Here is a 13,680-nt window from a genome sequence, read left to right as displayed (position 1 = left end):
TTTTCTCCCTTTTTCTCACAATTTAGCATAGTCAATTTGTCTTCCGTTGCTGTGGATCCGTGATTGCATTCGAGGAATGTATATTTGCTGCTCATGCCTCCTCCGATGTGCGCGCAGTCCTAGCAGACCCCTTCTTTACGCGCATCCTTGCACGGCATTTGAAGACCTAATCCACCTGGTCCAGTCATTTCCCCACCCAGCAGACACGGTGGCCAATTTGTGTCTGCTGCAGGCATTGCCAGTTGTGCCCAATAGATGGCGGCCAGCCGAACAGTAGCAGAGCTGAGATTCAAACCGGGGTGTTTAGAATGTCGGTGCTGGTGTGCTAGTGGAATATCCCGCTCCACCACCTGGGTGCCCTATGCCTATGTTTTGAAAATAGGATGTCCATCAAGCTCATAGCCAGATGTCTTTTCCCATATAGTAAACTGTGTATTTCTATTTCGTAGTTATAAGGAGGTGCTATTTGTTCAGGCAGCATATTAATGGAGGAATTTGAGCAGCACAGGCTTGTAACTACTGTATCTCTGTATATTTCTCAGTGCAACCAGCTTGGAAACAATCTCAAAGAAGTCGTCGAGAAGTACAAGAAGTATGACGATGCTTCTGCTGGCCTTGTAACATGGCTCAATAATTCTGAGGAAGAAGCGAGAACCCAGCAGTCTGAGCCAATTGCTGCAGACCCTCAGACACTCCAGAGACAACTGGAAGAAGCCAAGGTATAAAAAACTCTCACACACATTATTCATCATTCACAGCTTCATTATTAGAGTCAAAACATTTACATCTGGTTCAGACAATACAGAGTGGAAAAGCTGTTCTTACTCTCACGAGCCCCAAAAGGCTGGCAGGTCTTTAGTCCATCAACTAGCCTCTCCATATACAGTCTTTCTATTCTCTTCAAAAACAACAGAGCTTTTTATAGACCTCTAAAAACACAAAAGCATGAGAGATTATAATAGCTTGTATAGAGCCTGGGTGTACCCGAGTCAGGCACTGGCCTTGTGTGCGTTGCCGATCTTGCCAAAAACAGCAGAGAATACTAATCTCCAAATAAATTGCTTCCCACATTGGTATATCATGTTCACATTAATATAAACTTCATCCTCCCTTGCTGCTTCATCCTCCCTGGCTGGAAATACATTCCACCAGATTTTGCAACCTGGCTGTGGAGATTTCTCCTCCAGCCACTGGGGCATTCATGAGGTCGTGCACTGATGTTGTATAACAAATTGCTGGCTCACATTTGTCATTCCAGTCTATCCCAAAGGTGGTGGGTGAACCTGGGGTCAGGACTACTCACAGACAAGTCAAGTCGTTCCATATCAATCACAGCAGATCGTTTCTTGTTTGTCCATAGGGCATTGTGATTGTGAAACAGAAGTCTTTCTCAATTTTTGCTGTCTTGTAACTGGAACTAGAAATCCCAGCTCGAACCAAATTACAGCGCCATTATACCTCCAACATGAAAAATAGCATTATGAAATCCATCTCCAAAGTTAAAACTGGTAAATTATACTAGCCAACTATCACTCCATAGTTCCAGGGTTAGAATCCCCAGCGGTGCTATTAACTTGTTGGATATCTAGATATATCCGGGGTGTGTTACTGCATACTGCCCAGTGATTCCGGAGAAGCTGAACTCTGACTAGCATTGGTGAAACATGAAAATGACAATAAATTAAAACAAGCACAGCTGTCTATTACGCTAGCAATCAATCACAGCAGATCGTTTCTTGTCTGTCTGTAGAGCATTGCGATTGTGAAACAGAAGTCTTTCTCAATCTTCACTCTCTTGTATGTTGTAGTATCATTATATCTCAACGGGAACTAGAAGGCCCAGCCCAAACCAAATTAAAGCGCTTCTTTAAAGTTAAATTAAAGTTCTTCCAACATTTCTCAAACCCGTATTTGTTTGTCTGACTAAGTATGCTTTCATTTTCTACTGAACTCTTCTTAGCTCTGGAGTCCAATAGCAGTGTGATTTACGTTTACTCTAGGCAAAGCTTACATTTTGCATAGTGATTCTATGCTTGTGTTTAGCTGTGCATTGAGAACCCCAAACCCCTTAAGGCTTGTGGCTGATAACTCTGAGTGGAACTTAATACTGTGTGTTGCAACCAAGAACAGATTAGGTTTTACTGTAATTGTTTACCATTTGGTGCCACATTGAAGCTAAGCTATTGTTGCTCCTAGACATTTGTATTTTACAGTAACTGCACTTACTGTTGACCAGAGCTGCACTTGCAGGCTCTAAAGAGTTGAAAATCCCCAAACTTGAGCTCAATCCATTAAGTCTATTGTCAGTGTTGTGTGTAGAGATTAATTTGTGCTTTATGATTTGTAGTATACTAGCGAGAAGTGGCTTAAGTTGTACACATGTATGGCTAAAATTGGCGAAAGTATGTAGACCTTCCTTTTAATTGGGTTTGGTTCTGTTGTGTAAGTAGTGATTAAAATAAATCACAATGCCATGTGACTTAACACTATTAATAATGTTTTATTAGCGAAGTATAAATTTGTTAAATTGTTAAATAAATAACCTGTTTATATAGTAAAGCCCATTAATTTCTTTATATATATACAGTGTATCACAAAAGTGAGTACACCCCTCACATTTCTGCAGATATTTAAGTATATCTTTTCATGGGACAACACTGACAAAATGACACTTTGACACAATGAAAAGTAGTCTGTGTGCAGCTTATATAACAGTGTAAATTTATTCTTCCCTCAAAATAACTCAATATACAGCCATTAATGTCTAAACCACCGGCAACAAAAGTGAGTACACCCCTTAGTGAAAGTTCCTGAAGTGTCAATATTTTGTGTGGCCACCATTATTTCCCAGAACTGCCTTAACTCTCCTGGGCATGGAGTTTACCAGAGCTTCACAGGTTGCCACTGGAATGCTTTTCCACTCCTCCATGACGACATCACGGAGCTGGCGGATATTCGAGACTTGGCGCTCCTCCACCTTCCGCTTAAGGATGCCCCAAAGATGTTCTATTGGGTTTAGGTCTGGAGACATGCTTGGCCAGTCCATCACATTTACCCTCAGCCTCTTCAATAAAGCAGTGGTCGTCTTAGAGGTGTGTTTGGGGTCATTATCATGCTGGAACACTGCCCTGCGACCCAGTTTCCGGAGGGAGGGGATCATGCTCTGCTTCAGTATTTCACAGTACATATTGGAGTTCATGTGTCCCTCAATGAAATGTAACTCCCCAACACCTGCTGCACTCATGCAGCCCCAGACCATGGCATTCCCACCACCATGCTTGACTGTAGGCATGACACTTATCTTTGTACTCCTCACCTGATTGCCACCACACATGCTTGAGACCATCTGAACCAAACAAATTAATCTTGGTCTCATCAGACCATAGGACATGGTTCCAGTAATCCATGTCCTTTGTTGACATGTCTTCAGCAAACTGTTTGCGGGCTTTCTTGTGTAGAGACTTCAGAAGAGGCTTCCTTCTGGGGTGACAGCCATGCAGACCAATTTGATGTAGTGTGCGGCGTATGGTCTGAGCACTGACAGGCTGACCCCCCAACTTTTCAATCTCTGCAGCAATGCTGACAGCACTTCTGCGCCTGTCTTTCAAAGACAGCAGTTGGATGTGACGCTGAGCACGTGCACTCAGCTTCTTTGGATGACCAACACGAGGTCTGTTCTGAGTGGACCCTGCTCTTTTAAAACACTGGATGATCTTGGCCACTGTGCTGCAGCTCAGTTTCAGGGTGTTGGCAATCTTCTTGTAGCCTTGGCCATCTTCATGTAGCGCAACAATTCGTCTTTTAAGATCCTCAGAGAGTTCTTTGCCATGAGGTGCCATGTTGGAACTTTCAGTGACCAGTATGAGAGAGTGTGAGAGCTGTACTACTAAATTGAACACACCTGCTCCCTATGCACACTTGAGACCTAGTAACACTAACAAATCACATGAAATTTTGGAGGGAAAATGACAAGCAGTGCTCAATTTGGACATTTAGGGGTGTAGTCTCTTAGGGGTGTACTCACTTTTGTTGCCAGTGGTTTAGACATTAATGGCTGTATATTGAGTTATTTTGAGGGAAGAATAAATTTACACTGTTATATAAGCTGCACACAGACTACTTTTCATTGTGTGAAAGTGTCATTTTGTCAGTGTTGTCCCATGAAAAGATATACTTAAATATCTGCAGAAATGTGAGGGGTGTACTCACTTTTGTGATACACTGTATATATATATATATATATACAGGGGTTGGACAAAATAACTGAAACACCTGTCATTTTAGTGTGGGAGGTTTCATGGCTAAATTGGACCAGTCTGGTGGTCAATCTTCATTAATTGCACATTGCACCAGTAAGAGCAGAGTGTGAAGGTTCAATTAGCAGGGTAAGAGCACAGTTTTGCTCAAAATATTGCAATGCACACAACATTATGGGTGACATACCAGAGTTCAAAAGAGGACAAATTGTTGGTGCACGTCTTGCTGGCGCATCTGTGACCAAGACAGCAAGTCTTTGTGATGTATCAAGAGCCACGGTATCCAGGGTAATGTCAGCATACCACCAAGAAGGACAAACCACATCCAACAGGATTAACTGTGGACGCAAGAGGAAGCTGTCTGAAAGGGATGTTCGGGTGCTAACCCGGATTGTATCCAAAAAACATAAAACCACGGCTGCCCAAATCACGGCAGAATTAAATGTGCACCTCGACTCTCCTGTTTCCACCAGAACTGTCCGTCGGGAGCTCCACAGGGTCAATATACACGGCCGGGCTGCTATAGCCAAACCTTTGGTCACTCGTGCCAATGCCAAACGTCGGTTTCAATGGTGCAAGGAGCGCAAATCTTGGGCTGTGGACAATGTGAAACATGTATTGTTCTCTGATGAGTCCACCTTTACTGTTTTCCCCACATCCGGGAGAGTTACGGTGTGGAGAAGCCCCAAAGAAGCGTACCACCCAGACTGTTGCATGCCCAGAGTGAAGCATGGGGGTGGATCAGTGATGGTTTGGGCTGCCATATCATGGCATTCCCTTGGCCCAATACTTGTGCTAGATGGGCGCGTCACTGCCAAGGACTACCGAACCATTCTGGAGGACCATGTGCATCCAATGGTGGTGCCGTGTATCAGGATGACAATGCACCAATACACACAGCAAGACTGGTGAAAGATTGGTTTGATGAACATGAAAGTGAAGTTGAACATCTCCCATGGCCTGCACAGTCACCAGATCTAAATATTATTGAGCCACTTTGGGGTGTTTTGGAGAAGCGAGTCAGGAAACGTTTTCCTCCACCAGCATCACGTAGTGACCTGGCCACTATCCTGCAAGAAGAATGGCTTAAAATCCCTCTGACCACTGTGCAGGACTTGTATATGTAATTTCCAAGACCAATTGACGCTGTATTGGCCGCAAAAGGAGGCCCTACACCATACTAATAAATTATTGTGGTCTAAAACCAGGTGTTTCAGTTATTTTGTCCAACCCCTGTATATATATTAGCCTTAACATTTAAATCACCTCCTTGTTTCTACACACATTGTCTATTTTATCAGCTCCACATACCATACAGAAGGACTTTGTAGTTCCTCAGTTACTGACTATAGAAGATGACCAACTCAAACAGCAGCAATAGATGAGCGATCGTCTTTGACTTTACATCTACAAGGTGGACCAACTAGGTAGTAGTTTCTAATAGAGTGGACAGTGAGTGGACACGGTATTTAAAAACTCCAGCAGCACTGCTGTGTCTGAGCCACTCCTACCAGCACAACACACACTAACACACCACCACCATGTCAGTGTCAGTGCTGAGAATGATCCACCACCTAAATAATACCTACTCTGTGTGTCCTGTGGGGGTCCTGACCATTGAAGAACAGGGTGAAAGCAGGCTAATAAAAGTATGTAGAGAAACAGATGGACTACATTCAGTAATTGTAAAACTACAAAGTGCTTCAATATGGTAAGTGGAGCTGATAAAATGGACAGTGAGTGTAGAAACAAGGAGGTGGCTTTAATGTTATGGCTGATCAGTGTATATATATATATATATATATATATATATATACACTTCATAAATTTACACTAGGCACTCAGGTGGTGCAGTGGTAAATTATGATAGCCCAGTATCGCTGGAATCAAGGGTTTGAATCCCCAGCAGTGCTATTAACCAGTCGAACATTTAAATATGTCTGAAGTGTGTTACTGCATTGCATCTAGTGATTCCGGGGAAGCTGGACGCTGACCAGCGTCAGTAAAACATGAAATTGAAGTTAAATTAAATTATGCACAGCTGTCTATTGCGTTAGCCCACTGCCTGACATTCAAACCCAGATATTGGCTGGCCGAGCGTTTACACAGTCACGATTGGCAATGTTTGTGGCGACCCTGACATGGGTACAGCGATTGATGAAAATGAAATGAAGATATAATGGCATTATTCTGGTTAGTGTTCTTGTTTAGTGTTTTTATCAACAATGCTATGAATCAATTATACTAACAAATGGTTTTCCATGTCAGACACTTCAAGAACAGACCATAGGTCGTCAGGTAGCTGTGGACACACTACGCAAAGCAGCAGAGGCTCTCATCACTGCAGAGGGAGACCTGCTCAACAATCAGGATGACATTCAGGAAGCAGTGGGTGAGTCACCGTCACCTTAACCTCAATTCATATTGAATGACGTCTTAGTATCAAGTGTATTTTAAATATCAAAACTGTAAGTATTTGATGCTGTATGTTTAAGTAGGTTTATTACACTACAGTATAGCTTTTATGTATGCACTACTCATGCTAGTTGACTAATTTGACATTCTTATTCTATTGAATCTGTAAATTAAACATAAAGCACATTGTCTGTACCATTATGTACCATCAAGGAAAAAAACTTGCAAAGCCAAACACGGTTATGTAGGTCAGTATCCACAGAAAGAATTTTGGCCATGAATTGCACATAAAATGAGCTTGGCTACTCTTTAAAAATGTGGATTAATATACTATGATTGCCTGGAATACTTATAATTCATCTACTGTCTGTTTTCAGATGATATTGTGGAAAGGTATGACAATTTGTCTAAATCTGTGAGTGACCGGAATGAGAAGCTGCAGGTGACACTAACACGCTCACTGAGTGTACAGGACGGTCTGGATGAGATGATGAACTGGATGGAGAAGGTGGAGAAGAGTGTTGAGGAGAAAACACAAATAGCCCTTGAGTCAGACGCCATCGCTGATGCACTTAGCAAGGAAGCAGTACGTAACTTGTTCCTCACGAAGTTGGACTTTCAAAGCTAACTTTCTGACTCGTCTAGATTCAAAATTCACATAATAGTTATGAGTGGAACCTTTGCTATAATGGAAACAGTAATGCCTGTACAAAATGTGTTCATCATGCTCAGGATAAGCACATCTAGTCACAGATTATCAAGTGCTTATGATAAACCCTTACATGCTTATTCACAGGCTCTGGAGCAGGATTTGTCCAGCAGGCAGAGTAGTATATTCACCATGAAGGCCAAGGTAAAGAAGTTTGTTGAGACTGCAGAGCCGGCTGCAGCGACTCTTCTCCAGAACGCTACTGAGGAACTGTCACAGCGCTTTGATGCTGCCTGTGAGAAGCATAAGCAGAAGGTCTGTCGGATGGAACAGCTTAAAGACAAGGTTGAACAGTTTGAGAAGACATCAGAGAAAGTTCAGGAGTTTGTACTGAAACACTCACAAGCTCTCAGTGAGGCTGATGGACCTGGAAAAAATGTAAATGAGCTCCTCGAGCAGGTGCAGGTACCCATAAAGCTGTTTATTCATTACTTAACTTTAATGTTTTTTACAGTGTGTGTAATTATGGATAATTAGATTTGCTTAAAAATATTACAAATCTGGGTTTGTAGGATACTAATGCAGAGATGGCTGAACATGCGAAGGACATGGAGACACTGCGGTCACTATCAAAGGAGCTCTCCAAGCTAGCAGAAGAGGGAAGCATTGCTTTAATTCAGGGCAAAATGGCAAACCTGTCGAACACGTTTAATACTTTTAAAGACACACTTAAGGAGAAGTAAGTATGTTTTTATGAAGTTGCATCTGTTAACTTGCATATCATGTAAAACCAAATTTCTGGAAAAGTTGGGACATTTTGTAAAGAATTTTTTATTAGCTAATTTAATCTTGGGTGGCTCGGTGGGTAGCACTGTCGCCTCACATCAAGAAGGTCCTGGGTTTGATCCCCAGGCGGGGCGGTCCGGGTCTTTTCTGTGCAGTTTGCATGTTCTCCCCGTGCCTGTGTGGTTTTCCTCCAGGTGCTCCGGTTTCCTCCTACAGTCCAAAAACATGCAGTCAAGGTTAATTGGAGACACTGAATTGCCCTATAAGTGAATGGGTGAGTGTGTGTGTGTCTGCCCTGCGATTGACTGGCGCCCCGTCCAGGGTGTTACTGTGTGCCTTGCGCCCATTGAAAAGCTACGATAGGCAGGCCAATCAAGAACAGTTACTCTGCCAAACTACAAAGCCACACTGTTGTAGTGCATGCAGAATGAGGCCTGGCATTGTCTTGCTAAATTAACGAAAATCTTTATCTGAATATTTTCATTATATTACATATGGTATATGGACCTAAATTATTCGCAGTCTTGCATTAAGAAATTAACTTTTGGGCGCTTAGGTGGCGCAGCGGGATATTCTGCTAGCACACCAGTGCCGAGATTCTGAACTCCTTGGTTTGAAACTCGGCATTGCCACCGGTCTTCAAACGCTGTGTAAGTACCCTGATTAGCAGATAGAGAGGCACCTGTGCAGAATGCATGGGTGAAAAAGGGCTGCACATGGGTCAGAGGAGGCGTGAGCAGCATATACCCACCTCGACTGCAATCAGCAGCGGAAGACAAATTGACTACACTAAATTGGGAGAAAAAGGGAGAAAATGCATAAATAAACTAGAAAAAAAAGAAATGAACTTTTACCAGTTCACTTGCTTATTCTGAAATGTTTTAAAATAGAATATTGAATATTCTATAAAGATTGAACCCCCTCTCAACTTTTTTTTTTGAGTGTGCAGGTATAAAATTCATAATTTGTTTATATTTACAAAATACAATTAAGTTGATCAGCCAAAACAGTAATTGTCATTTTTTATTGTTTTTCACAAAATGTCCTAATATTTTCAGCAATGAGATTTGTATTATAAGTATGATTTTATAAGTATATAGTGTACTGAAAAAAATATTCAACCCGAAGTTACTTTAATGTTTGCTACAATCTGACATTATATCTATTAGTTTAACAGAATTTTATTTAGACACTTTTGTCAGTTAATAATTAAAATAGAAACGATTATTTACAATTATAAAAAATACTGCTCTTGTATAGTACCTGACTGAGCCACCTTTGGCAGTTACAACATTCTACCAAAGACAAAAGGTCATTTTAAAAAACCACAGTGTTTTGTGTTTTCCTTTTCATATTAATGCCCATGGTTTTGAAGTTGATGACTGTTGGCTGTATAGTGTATAATGGCTTCCTTATTTATCACAGTGTATATTGCATAGTAATGATTTAATTGTGTTAAAAACATGTTTAGCCTCATTAGAGAGGATATTGTTGTATCACGAAAATTTAACAGTATGTGTGTATGGATGCTGGCTATTACAGAGAACAGGAGGTGTCATCATGCCAGGACCAGCTGGGTGAGTTCAAAGAAACAGCAGGGATGCTAATGAAGTGGCTGGATGAGACTAAAAAACAAGTGCCTGTGGTTCAACCCAACTACAGTGAACAGGGACTGAGAAAAGACCTGCAACAAATCAATGTAAGTGAGACCGCTTAGACCTTGCCTTTTTCTTTTATGCAGCCAAGCCTTTCTTTTACACAAATATGCCAAGGAGATACTTAAAAATTGCATTTTTTTTGTTGTGTTTACCACAGTGTTTACTTACTTCTGCATTGCACATTGCAGGGCACACACTTGCCATATACGTAGCTTTAGTTGCAACAAAACTGAATTTTGGATTAGTGGCCAAAATTCAATACATAGCTCATGAAAGAGCTTCATTAGGAAGAGCAGACTCTTATGTTTGAGCATTTATGTCAGGGCACCTCTACAACCCATGTCCTATAGTTTGTTTTATTCATCTTCAATTCCATCTACAGTGTTTTTTTTAAATAATTCTCTCAAACATTTATTTAACCATTTGCTTTATAGCAGCACACTGTAAAAGTCATTATTTTAGGCACAGTTCATAAAATGACTGTTGGAAATGAAAATCACAGCGTTACACTGGTATCAGTACTTACTCATTTTGGTAATAGGTTGTTGAGCAATAAGACATTGTATAAAATGTACATTCTGAATGCTGAACTAGTTCTGCTATTCATGCTCCTGTTACTGTTCTATATTTCTGTCACATTAAGCTTGTCGGTTAATGGCTAACTTTTAACCAGTCATTGATCAATTAAAATACATCCCTGTAGCCAAGTGGGTAGAGCTTTGAGCTAGCAATCAGAAAATTGTCAATTCCAATCCAGGCTCTCCTATGCAGCCACTGTTGGGCCCTTTAGTTGCACCAGGGGTGCCATACAATGGCTGACCCTGCACTCTGAACCCAGATTCCAAACTAAAAAGCATTTCATTGTACTGTACACCTGTTTATGTATATATGACAACTAAAGGCATTATTCTAGTATAGTTTTGACATTTTGCCTACAAAATGCATCTGATATTCTTGATAACTTCAAAAGCAAGCAGCCTTTGTCTTAGTAGTATTTTAACAAGAATCCTTATATATTTGGCATATGAAGTGTTTGCACTGTTTTACCAGCTAGATTTCGTTCCTTCTTTACAGGGCATGATAGAGGAATGGACTGCCAAAGCTCCTGCTGTTCAAGATATAAATAACAAAGGTTCTGCACTGTGTACCCTAATCAGTGTTTTGACATCCCCAGCCAAAGCCAGAATGCATCACAAATCAGGTATTGACAAGAAGGATTGTTATGAGCAGGCTTGTAGTGCATTGCTCTGTCAAAAACAATGCAATTTACTGACAGTGATTTAAAATAGGTTTTAAGGATGTGTTCCCTTTTTGCTTTAGGTTCAACAGTGAATAATGGTGGAGATACATATCTAACCAACAAAGGTAAAGCATCACACTCTCATATTATCCCTTCCAGACAACTAGAAAAGTATAATGACAAAACAAATGAATAGTGTCTTGCTTAGAATTTTCATCCAATCATGCTCTTGAATAAATCCATAAATCAGAATATGATTCATGTATGTAATGTTGCTGTTTAAATGTTGACAAGATTTTTCTGGGCTTTGGCCATCCACAGAGCTCATGCTGGTGCAGCAGTACATGTCTGGCATCAATGAGGGTTACAATAGCCTTGAGGAGCTGCTGAAGACCAGGCAGTCAGAGCTGAACGCTGTGTTGCAGAAGCTCCAAGGAGCCCAGGATGAGGCTCAGTCTATGGTAGAGTGGCTGGAAGACATGAAGAAAACAGCAGCATCTTGGAGCTCAGACCCAGCAGGAACAGACTCAGTGAAAAAGCAGATGGAACAGCAGAAGGTGAATGCATGATTGTTTTTAGAGCCAGCAAAAAAGAAATATTAAAAATACAATAGCAGTCCTATGAGTGCATATGAGTGCATACTCTGCCCAATGACTTTACATTTACAGCATTTAGCAAATGCTTTTGTCCAAATCACTATATTCTGACCATGTACAATTCAAGCACTTGCTAGTTAAGGCCCACCAGTGGAAAACTGGCAGTGGTGGGGCTTATACCGACAATGCATAACATTATGATCACTGACAGGTAAAGTGAATAACACTGATTATCTCTTCATCACGGCACCTGTTAGTGGCTGGGATATATTAGGCAGCAAGTGAACATTTTATCCTTATAGTTGATGTGTTAGAAGCAGGAAAAATGGGCAAGCGTAAGAATTTCAGCAATTTGACAAGGGCCGAATTGTGATGGCTAGACGACTGGGTCAGAGCATCTCCAAAACTGCAGCTCTTGTGGGGTGTTCCCAGTCTGCAGCGGTCAGTATCTATCAAAAGTGGTCCAAGGAAGGAACAGTGGTAAACCGGCGACAGGGTCATGGGCGGCAAAGGCTCATTGATGCATGTAAGGAGTGAAAGCTGGCCTGTGTGGTTTGATCCAACAGACGAGCTACTGTAGCTCTAATTGTTGAAGAAGTTAATGCTGGTTCTGATAGAAAGGTGTCAAGGCTGTTTTGGCAGCAAAAGGTGGACCAACACAATATTAGGAAGGTGGTCATAATGTTATGCCTGATTGGTATAAACACAGGACATTTAGCTTACTAGTATAGTATCTGAGCTGAGCTACCACTGACCTTGACAGTACCACTGCCACTGACCTTCTGAAACCTGCTTATAGTATGTTTGTAAATTGGATTTTTACAATACTACAATGCAGCCTGTTTAAACTAAATGGGCAGGTTGTTTTCTGTCCAATATCAGTACTTGACCTCACAAATGATCTTTTGACTGAAGGGGCACAAATTCAGTATGGGGGCACAGGCACAGTATGGGGGTATCTTCATATTAACGTCTATGGTTTTGGAATGAGATGTCCAGCAATCTTAGATCATGGTCTGGTATCCACATACTTTTGACTATATATGTAATTTGTGTTTATTGTATGAATTGAAATATAAAGAATATAAAAAACAGTTATGGTTGTTTATGTGGACAGTAAATTGACTAAACAATGACTCTTGTCACACAGTCATATGAGGAAAAAATGCACCAGAAGGAACAGCAGCACCAGCAACTGAGAGAAAAGCTGCTCAACCTGATAGCGGAAAACCCCGATTCACCCGAAGCTGCCAAGTGGAAGCACATGTTGAATCAAATAGGTAGGAACCTCAATTACCTTATTTTAAAGCATTACTCTATTTCACTTTAAATTCTACAGCTCCCCACGTGCTGGCCAGGCGCTAATTCACCAGAAATCTGATAGACAAGTGGTCATGATGTTGCCCTCCTGTTTGGTTTGACAGTGCTGTGTTTTGGAGTACTGTCTGGATTTCCAACCTTGAATTATCATATAAATTATTTTACCACTATACTAACAGCTCAGGTGTGTAGAAGTGTTTGAGTATTTAATCTGTGCTGTGCTCCATGTTACAGACGCAGGATGGGAAGACGTCAAGGGGTCTGTGGAGAACAGGAAGCAGCACTTGGAAGAGTCATCTCGTATGCTGGAGCTCTTCCAGACAACCCAACCACAGCTTGCACAGTGGCTGCAAGAGAAAGAGCTAATGATGAGCGTGCTAGGGCCACTGTCCATGGACCCCAATATGCTCAACACTCAGAGGCAGCAAGTCCAGGTACTGGGGAAACTACTTCTAAAGTGGATAGTAGTAGTAACATATGGACCGGCCATTCTAGGTTGTGTATGTAATATCTACTGAAATCCGGTTTGGGTTACATTCTCTGTAAACTTCAGAAAATCATTCCTTGCCAGCTCAAGCTATGTGCTTGATAGGTGTTTAGTTTGGTTAAAGCAGAGGTGCCAATCTTTAGCCTTGACGGGCCACAGTACTGCAGTGTTTATCATTAGCATTGACCTTATTTAACACATTTGATTTAACTCATCAGCTTATTAACTACTCATTTAAAATGTTTACTTGAAAAATGAATTCATTAGTACTTT

At 41.2% G+C, this 13,680-nt stretch overlaps 1 protein-coding gene across 11 annotated transcripts in view; it reads left to right on the top strand.

The window, feature by feature from the left end:
* The window catches only part of dst (dystonin), a 287,668-nt gene that overhangs the window by 187,535 nt on the left and 86,453 nt on the right, over positions 1–13,680 (top strand). For all 11 annotated transcript variants that reach the window (XM_062995876.1, XM_062995886.1, XM_062995883.1 and 8 more), the window contains 11 exons: positions 543–719; positions 6,525–6,648; positions 7,049–7,257; positions 7,468–7,785; positions 7,893–8,059; positions 9,649–9,805; positions 10,839–10,965; positions 11,085–11,129; positions 11,326–11,561; positions 12,751–12,880; positions 13,155–13,354. In XM_062995876.1, the coding sequence (XP_062851946.1) occupies positions 543–719; positions 6,525–6,648; positions 7,049–7,257; positions 7,468–7,785; positions 7,893–8,059; positions 9,649–9,805; positions 10,839–10,965; positions 11,085–11,129; positions 11,326–11,561; positions 12,751–12,880; positions 13,155–13,354 (1,890 nt within the window). The remainder of the gene's footprint in view (positions 1–542; positions 720–6,524; positions 6,649–7,048; positions 7,258–7,467; positions 7,786–7,892; positions 8,060–9,648; positions 9,806–10,838; positions 10,966–11,084; positions 11,130–11,325; positions 11,562–12,750; positions 12,881–13,154; positions 13,355–13,680) is intronic.

The sequence above is a fragment of the Trichomycterus rosablanca genome, chromosome 5 (genome assembly GCF_030014385.1).
Source record: "Trichomycterus rosablanca isolate fTriRos1 chromosome 5, fTriRos1.hap1, whole genome shotgun sequence".
In the NCBI taxonomy this organism is placed as follows: Eukaryota; Metazoa; Chordata; class Actinopteri; order Siluriformes; family Trichomycteridae; genus Trichomycterus; species Trichomycterus rosablanca.
This window is presented reverse-complemented; position numbering and strand designations above follow the sequence as displayed.